General features: G+C 35.2%; 2 protein-coding genes across 4 annotated transcripts in view; one reads left to right on the forward strand and one right to left on the reverse strand.

The window, feature by feature from the left end:
* Positions 1 to 157: 157 nt before the first annotated feature.
* Positions 158 to 3,669, reverse strand: Paip2 (polyA-binding protein interacting protein 2). 3 transcript variants are annotated; one of them, XM_018034466.2, is made up of 4 exons: positions 3,562 to 3,669; positions 2,851 to 3,054; positions 2,583 to 2,771; positions 158 to 2,510 (listed from the first exon to the last, which is right to left on the reverse strand). In XM_018034466.2, exons 2-4 carry the CDS (start codon positions 3,019 to 3,021, stop codon positions 2,412 to 2,414), a joined length of 459 nt encoding a protein of 152 aa, XP_017889955.1. In that variant the 5' UTR covers positions 3,022 to 3,054; positions 3,562 to 3,669; the 3' UTR covers positions 158 to 2,411. The 3 variants fall into 3 exon arrangements, with proteins under 3 accessions (XP_017889955.1, XP_026674122.1, XP_017889956.1); XM_026818321.1 differs by lacking the exon at positions 3,562 to 3,669 and adding an exon at positions 3,279 to 3,494; XM_018034467.2 differs by lacking the exon at positions 3,562 to 3,669 and adding an exon at positions 3,195 to 3,271.
* A 630-nt stretch (positions 3,670 to 4,299) lies between these two features.
* BNIP3 (BCL2 interacting protein 3) overlaps positions 4,300 to 9,152 on the forward strand; it is a 16,378-nt gene continuing 11,525 nt past the window's right edge. Inside the window, exon 1 of the mRNA XM_018034362.2 lies at positions 4,300 to 4,501. Coding sequence (XP_017889851.1) covers positions 4,459 to 4,501 — 43 coding nt within the window. The 5' untranslated portion in view covers positions 4,300 to 4,458. The remainder of the gene's footprint in view (positions 4,502 to 9,152) is intronic.

Consider the following 9,152-nt stretch of genomic DNA (forward strand, 5'->3'; position numbering starts at 1 on the left):
TTATCCCACATTTTTTTATATGCCCAACCAAAAGTTCAAAAGTATGTAATATGTAATGCACAACCATATTAATTATATAATGAAATTAAAACACAGTATTTGTGCTCCGTAATCTACGTGATTAAGTCAATTGCATATCAAATATTTTTTTTTTTACAATTTTTCGAGTACTGCCTTTTTTGTCGTACATAATCTATGAAACAATTGCAATTTCTTAATTTTAAAGACTTAAAATTATGAACAACATTATAATTACACACCAAATAATACAGGTACTATTGAGAGAACTAATTAAACAGAAAAAACCGAGTCAGTTTTATTTTAGTTTTAGATACCTCGAGTCGATAGGAAAACTTCAAGTATTATGCAATGATATAATATATAATAGTTACATTGTAACCAGATATATTCTTTATATTTTTCTACTGCTAAAATACAGCTTTTTTCATTATTACATATGACATGCTACTAAAATTATTAATAATGTAATTTAAATACTGCATGTCATTTGTGTGAATTGACAGAGATTCAATTACTACAAGATATACATATATTTAGTCATACATGTATACATAATTATTAGTATGCATTATACTTATATCGTTTTATGATTTGACTGCAAGAAATAAAATTGCATAAACCACATGTATGCGCTGTTACCTGGTATACTGATTGAGAAATTCATAGAGAGTAATGAATGAAATAATCCTAAAACTAAAAAGCAGTCTCTTCTCATACTAAGTTAGATTTAAAACATTAAAAAAGACTTAAACTTATTGTTATTAATTATAATATTTATTTCATATGATTAATGCACCACTAAATTCGAATTTGTCCTCAAATAAATCTATGAATACCTGTAACTGCATTAGAAACTATATATTTATATATGCTGTTCTTTTTTTCGATTTTTCATATTTTTACGGGGGAGTCATAAGTAGAAGTGTGAAAGCAAAATAATGCGAAGCATCGTGTAATCGAGAAGACGGTCTTTTTGCTGTGAATAATCTATATGATAAATCTATTTAATCTGCATGTAATCACAGTTGCTGCACTCATACTAAAGTATGTTGTGACTAAAGTAATATATATTTACTTCATATAATCTTATAAAATCCTGACAGTTATGTATCTATCACAATGCAAAAAATGTTAATAGAATTTGTACATAAACATCGTTTCCAAGAATACGTGTAAGTGGGGAACTTGTTCTTCTCTTCGAAAATTTAATTGTTCTTACGAGTTAATGAAATTTCAAGAAGCAATGAAAGATGGAACGGGACGGGAATTTACATTTCATTTGAATTTCTCGCATAACAAGATACATTCACCACTCACAGTATTTTTCAATCATGTTACATTTCATATACATATTCTAATCAGTTTGAAAATATCATTTCATAGTGACTTTAGACAAATTTCATTACTTAATTAAAGTAAATAAGTAATACGTCGACTCTCGGTATTGCAAAAGAGAGCCAGAAGAAGTGTCCCTCACAGCCTGTGTAAGACTTTAACTCGAGATCTTCAAGTCTTTCGAGACATATGCTGATGCAGGACCAGAATTGTGATGTATATTTAAAAAGAGAAACGAAATAAAATGAAAAAGATTTACAACAGAAATAGATTAAAAGTTTTCTCGTACAATAAATGTGATTAAGTATTGGTTCAAGAAAATATGCATTGGATTCCATACATGTTTCAATGCAACATTTTACGTACATCAGTCTTGGCGACCTCAGTATGTATTCTTAGTTTGTAATTAATGTTATTACGGAAGGTGTATACCAGTATAAAATAAGTGTTACAAAAGGAACTCTTAAAAAAGTGTCTCACCTAGAAACGGATACTATAATGTATAAAAACTTTCAGATTTGAATAAAAGGAGCATTCTGAAAGAATTAAAAAGAAAAGGTTTGTGTTTGTTCGGGTGCAACAGTTCGGATACGATGCTAAAAACTTATGAAAATTTCTACATCTGTCTTTGATATACCACAATTTGCAAGTAATTCTCTTTTTGAAAATACATTCCCTGGGTTAAATAAGAATTATAAATTACAATTTTTACAACAATCGATTTATGTATATGTCATTGTATCGGCGAAAAAATATATGTTTAAAATTAAACGTTTGTATTATGCAATATCGCGAGACTATAAAAATTTGAATAATATATTTGTTTTTTTTTCATTTAGTTATGCAACTGACTTCATTACTCTTAAATATCATACATATAACAGCATTATTATGTATATTATCTGCTTTGATGATCATGATACTTTTTTGTACATGTAGTCACAGTCCTTTAACTTTTAATATGGTTCAGTTAATACAACTGTGTTACTGAAGGTGGTAAATATTAGCCATACATTATAGCCCATGTTTTATTCAAAGGAATAAATGTATGACTTCTATGATGATTCTGCAGTAACTTCTGGTGGTGTACTTACAGCTGTTACTGCCGATTTGAATGCTGGGACAAATTCAGCTGCGTTTGGATTTAATGTACTCTGAAAATACAAGAAGCCCGCGTGACATTTAACTGGCGCTATAACTGAAATTAAATGTTGATAAAAACGTACTTGTTTAGCAAGATCATCGTGCACTTTTAGATTACTAAGCTGCTGACATAATTCTGCACCATTATCAGGCATGCTTGTAGCAGTGGACCAAGCAATAGAATTTATATTTCGCTCGTGTTGTCGCTCATCTTCCCACATTGCTTTCAAGCATTCCTCTGTCAATTCTTCTTCCATTAATTGTTGGATCACCTAGAATTTCCAATTAGTAGGTAAACAAACTCTCATGAGAAGTTTGAATATATTAAGTTAGGAATAAAAATTGCTGGACCTCTTTATCAAATTCTTCCTCATTTTCCATCCAAAGGTATTCGGAAAAGTCACTCTCATTTGCTCCTTGCACGTCAATTTCAGAATCAAAACTATTGTCCATGAAGGAGATGATCCCCGTTTCATGTCCATAATCGTTCCCTGAACGATTGTTAGGAATCTTCATTTTCATTCCAAATATATATTTAACAATACAGTGAATAGTCTACAAACGTTAAAAATACGTTATTATTTATTACATTATTTCGATAAATTTCTAAGTAGGGCAGTAGTCGTAATGAATTCTTTTAATATATAATTAAAGATATTTAAGTGTTTACGACAGGGAACCTTGAACTCCCTTACATGAATAAAGCTTTCGCTCGAAATATTTAAGTGGGTATACAATTGCTCGGTCTACACATATGGTAGCATTGACTATGAAATTACATTTTCTGCTGCACCAAACTAATCGATTCGTCGCATTTACTTTGAATTTACCGATGAACACATAGACAAACTAAAAATTTAGAATCGTAGTGTTCACTGCATCGTAGCAAACGGAAACGGTGAAATATCGCTTGACAGATCTGTTACAAGGCGACCATTTTTAACTGTCTACTTTTAGTATCGACGAACCGATATTTATTAATCTTTACTCATAATTACACCGTGTATCTATTGTTGCTGCAAGAGGAGATAATACTCCGACGTACGTAAAGCGTTCACATACCTTTTAACGATGAGGATTCGGACAAATTCTGATAGAAAACACGATTTACGCAGTTCATGGGTAAAATACGTGTCGCGCAACACAAATTAACCCTTGAAGTAATATTGGGATGGTGCTGCCACCTCATACAAGAGGAGCAATGCACTTTGTGGCCCAATATACTTGATAAATATTGATTTTTATATAGAAATTGATTACGATCTCTACTATGAGATAATTAGTTACGTGTAATCATGTTATATTCTTTTTATTTCATATAGATCTCACAGGTGGTGTACCTTTTGAAACTACTCACCATTCGTACTTCATATTGTATTTACCATTTTTTGTATTCATTATACTCGACGATATAATGTAAAAATTGTTTGCCAGCATGCAAAATAGTCTTAGTATATGCACAAACAGAGAGATTACTGTAATCCGAATACTCATTCGGATAATATAGTAACGCGTTCTATATTTAAATTTCTTATCTAACTAAACTCAACGCCTTTCAATTCAAATATTGGGAAGGTCAAATCAGTTGATCTTCATCTTTAAACGAGCCGTTAGACCAAGGATTCCTTGTTATTCCTGTGGAAGAAGGTGGTTGAGACGTGTAACGAATCACGTAGTGAAAAGAAACTTATCGCTTTCCTGTTTTGACTTCGGCTGTGTATTTACATTGAAACGCTTGCCGTGTGATTGGTTGCTCCGGGTGACGTGCGCGTGTGCCAGTGTGTTGACGTTTCATCAAAACAAAGCAGGATCGCGCGTCTCCTCGAGCATTTTACCTCGGTGTTTCGTCGCGAATACATCGTTTTTCAGCGCTATAAACGTGTATCCATAAGTGTCCAGTTGGCTAATTCCCGTGGCGCGTTTTACCGTTTTTTAGTGTGACTGAGTGCGTGGGCCGCTATGTCGTCCACCGTGAAATTCACCTCGGACGAGATATTGGGCGGTATGTAACAAATATACGTTTCTGAACAGCAGCTGTCAGTCGAACGTCGCGGCCATTTCGCGTGACGCATAAACAAATGCGAGCTTGCTTCCTTTTTACGTCGTAGGCGTATTTGTTTGCAAGGACACGTTACCCTGAATGTTGTTTGTAACTGTACCTCTACGCTTCGAAACATTGCTTGAGTACTGTTGCTTTTCTGTCGATGAAAACTAAAGATTCGTTTGAAAGGTTTTGGCGCGATCATCTGTTCTCTTCTAACCTGGCCTATGCCGGTATGACATCGTTTCTTGATACAAAGTTAGTGTATTTTGTTTGGGGATCGCAATTGTTTTGTGCAAACTGACTGCTGTTAAACATACAGTAAGCGTAACATTATTTAAAGATCATGATTGTTTTACTTTTGGGAACAAGATAATCATAATTATTATTAACGTTTGAATGCAATCTCGTCGCTTGTAATTTTGTTAACCCCGTTCACGATTATCATTTTTATTTCACACGAATTTTACGTTCTGGCAATTATTTACGTGTTTTCGTTCTTATACAGAAACTCGCTTCGCGATAAAAGAGATAATTTTTAAAGCTTAGCCATGCTCTGCTGTTTATATAGATATTTTACAATTTCGATAAGTGAGAGACGATCGATTTTCAACTCGTATAGCTGGAAATAAAACGGTTATTCACGGGTAAAGTGTTCCCCGAAAGGGAAGCCTAACATCAAATTCCGGCTATGTCTCTGACAGTTCGGGAGAAAAGAATCACTCTATTTAGCGTGGGTTAACCGTTTGTGTACTTTGAGAGCGGTTGAGGATAGAGAACAAATGGGAAAATCGTGTAGTTTTGTTTGTCTACCGCCCAAATCCCTGAAGGATTAGCATTGTTCAAAGCTAAACCGTAGTCTAATACCTAATCCGCTTATTGACATTTAGAAAACATTAAAACGAAATAGAAATGGCAAATTCTTTTGTACCCAGTTTTAAGGTTCGACGCAGAACCGCGTCACAAATAATTAGGTCAGTGTCCTATAAATGTTCGGAGACGCTCTCGAATCGTCTGAAAAGAGTACCGACTAACGTGGCTCTCGGCCAAGTTCACGGACACGTCTTTTATACTGTCGTTTCTTATTTGCCCTGTTTATTCCGTGGGAATTAAAGGTAAAATGTTTACGTGATCAACGTCAGGCAACGAGTCATTATTCCGATGACGCAATGTTTATTATTCGTGCCGGACGGTCAACAGGTATCAGTAGTATAATTGGAATGAAAAAATAGTGATCGCAGCTAATGTAGCCACCGCGGGTTAAATATAGTTGAAGGAATGTAAACCGGACGCTACGCTATAAGTTATCACTTCCTGACAAAATAGTTTCGAGGAAGATAGTGCAGAAGCTGGACGAAATAGTGCTACGTGATGGTCCTCAGGAACGTAGCTTAAAAGGTGACGTCAGTGTTCAGACGCCACTCTATTGAGAAAGGTCGATCTGTTAAGGCCTGCCATTAAAAGGTGGCATCTTGGACGTGACTCACCTCGCAGAGCTCATTGTCCCATCATTCCTGTTGGGGTAAACGTGACTGAAACCTTGCAGCTGCACCTGACTACGTTTAGGCAGGGCAATTCCCTTGTGGGACGTTTCCCTTTTTCCTCTGCCCCTCATTTAGAAAAATACAACTTCTACAATTGGGCTTCAGTAATAAAAAGACTCTACAAGGAATTTTTTCCCCTCGAACGTTTTCATATTTTATTAGATTTAATGAATATATAGATATATATAAACAAGCGCAGTTTTGAATCTAGTTTTACTGGACACTGTGTATAGAGGAATTTAACAAGTGTTGCTATCGTTGCACCCGGGATGTTTGATTAAAATAACGGACTGATAAAGGGGGGACGCGCTCGCGTCTATTTTTAACCCGTAACGCTCGTTGGCGGACTTTTAATTCAATTCATTAAAGCCACCTACCCGTCGTGATTTCGTGGCACGTGACGTTTCCTGCGTTCGTTTCATCTACGCCAATGTAGCCTCTCTAATCCGTTTACATTTCATACAAATTGAGACGCTGCAGACATCGTAATCGTCACAATCTAGACAATTGGATAGTTTCCATATAAACGGAAGCGTTGCATTTTAAACGTCAACTTCGTTGCACTGACCTACGTTAATCTGTACACTTCAATGGCGATAAAGAGGTCGCAAGAAGTCTGATTACTGGCGTATCTTTTTCCATGTTAGTTACAAAAACAAGTCATCTGCTCTGTACTAAATTTAATTTGATAATAACGTAATAAAAGTGTTCAGGCAATGAATATAACGCGAAAGAATAAGCAAGAAATTTAACGGTAAAAACTCGTGCGAACACCGCTTATCGTAATTCAATTTTATGCAGCTTGCTGTCATAAATTTTACCACGTGTCGTCGCGAATTGTGTTCTCTTGTTGTAGACGTACTTATTTTGTAAACTTCGCCGCGTAGATTATGCCAACAGTTTTCTGCGCGATCAGCTTACGCGCAAACTAAATACACTGTCACTACTGGAATTAGATCGGGTATCTGGAGACTTGATTTTTGTTTTGGGGTCAGATAGGATTAAATATTTGGACACGCGAGCGATGAGTCATGCCAATCTCGTATTTTACATTGCAAATAAAACTAGGTTAGGATACTTGCTAGCAGTTTAACTTTCAACCGCTTTGTTCATAGTCTTTTTTATATTAATATTTTCTCCCAAAAGATGCTCGAGTCTCAGTATCTCTTTATTTTGAGCCGGGTGCACGCAGTTGCTGTCAATATTCGCGGTAATTGAACGTGTTTGTTCAGACATGTTTGCGTAGTAAAATACGTATCGAGAAGCGTGCGAGGGGGGCAGAAAGATAGCAAAGTCGTGTAGCTGTTTTCTACGTAGAATACGACTGTGACACGTGTGGCCTTGCTGTGCATGTGCTCGTTTATTTCGATTAAAACAGAGTACGTAGCTTCTTTTGAATGTACATTATGAAACGGTCTTGATCGATTTGCTACTTCTCTTATCTGATGTCAAAAGGAGAATCCAAAATTGAACGACAAATCATTTCCATTGAAGGGAAAAGGAGATCTAATATTCTCCTCCGGTTTTACGAGATTTCTTTGTGTTCTTTCTCTTATTCTGGCGACCGTAGTACTTGGCGTATTTTCGCATAATATGGTGTCTGATAAAGTTGGACAATTTCACTATTTGTAGTAATCTGTACATATTTATACGGACCATATCACGGGAAAATGCGTAGCAGCAGTCTTCGATCTCTTCCAGTGGCACGCTAAACTTGAGACACGACGAGACCATCTTTGCTATTGGCAACGACGAGAATTTAATAGTATGTATTACTCAGATGATTTCGAGGGTGACATTTCAATTTGATAAGGCTTGAACTTTGCGTAATGAAATACGATCGTCGATTGAATTTTTCAGAGGAAAGATTGCTTTGAATGAATCGCGGGGATATTGCGTCGGGTGTAAAAATGTATATATCATGTTTAAACTATATTTAGCGATAAGAGGAAGATACTTACATTCACGAACATACCACCACCGGTTTATCGCGAGGCTCATGATACATTGTTAATAATACGTAGTAGTAGTAAATGATACCATTCGATTATTTTATGATTCGATGATGCAGTTCAGCTTAATAATTAAATCAGCCTGAAAACCGATTTACTGACACGTATAATCCTGAATCGTTCAACTTTCTATTATACCAGAGGAGAAATTGTTACTCCTAAACGAATCCCTACTTGAATTTTCCTATATCATTTTTAAATTGATTTTCCGTATGAGTGTTTCTTATCAAAAACTAGTCAAGATATAAATAGAAAAGCGATTGTGCTAAGATTGCGCAATGGTACGAAATTTCTAGATTTTAATGAAACATAGATTAATCGGAAAAGTTTCTCAAGTATGTGGATATTCTATATTTGACGGTCGATTAAAATCGATGTTTCGCTATAATTACATACTATTTCACGGGACGATTATATTACCTAAGACGAGCCTACGTAACTCGCTTGATTGACGCTGAAGGAAGCTTGTGTATTGTAGATTATAGACTTTGCAGTATAGAATTTTTGCTTGTTGAAATTCGAACAGGCGTCGATGCAACGATATCTGATCGTCCCTAACGCTAAACAAGGCTAATGGAAAATAGGACAAAGAACTTTGACATCTATTAAGGATGTATTGGCTATACAGTCAATCCCAAAAGTTTATGTACCTTAGAAAAACGCATTTCCTATAATTAAAAAGAAATCAGACGTCGGAAGAAGAGTGCTAATAATAAATAGCTACGTGCTAAAAAGTATAGAAGGAAATATCCAATTAAGTACTGACGCTGACGAAAATTTTTTTTTCTTCAAAATTTCGAAAAATGCTTCAAATAAAAGTTGTTTTTCTTCTAATTTCGATATTTAACGAGTTACGTATGATTATTTGGCATTTTATTGATGTTGACAAAATCCGACCATCCCAGCGTCGAAACGGCGAACTTTTGGCAAAAAATGAAATTTTTCCTTAATTACTTCTAAACCGTTGAATTTACAGGAAAATTGGATAGGACCTTTCTTGTAGAGGACGACGAGATCTACAATTTTTATATAAAAGTTTGTCGCTAGCATTAATAG

This window comes from Ceratina calcarata, unplaced genomic scaffold (assembly GCF_001652005.2).
Source record: "Ceratina calcarata isolate Rehan_Ccalc_2016 unplaced genomic scaffold, ASM165200v1 scaffold78.2, whole genome shotgun sequence".
Classification (NCBI taxonomy): domain Eukaryota; kingdom Metazoa; phylum Arthropoda; class Insecta; order Hymenoptera; family Apidae; genus Ceratina; species Ceratina calcarata.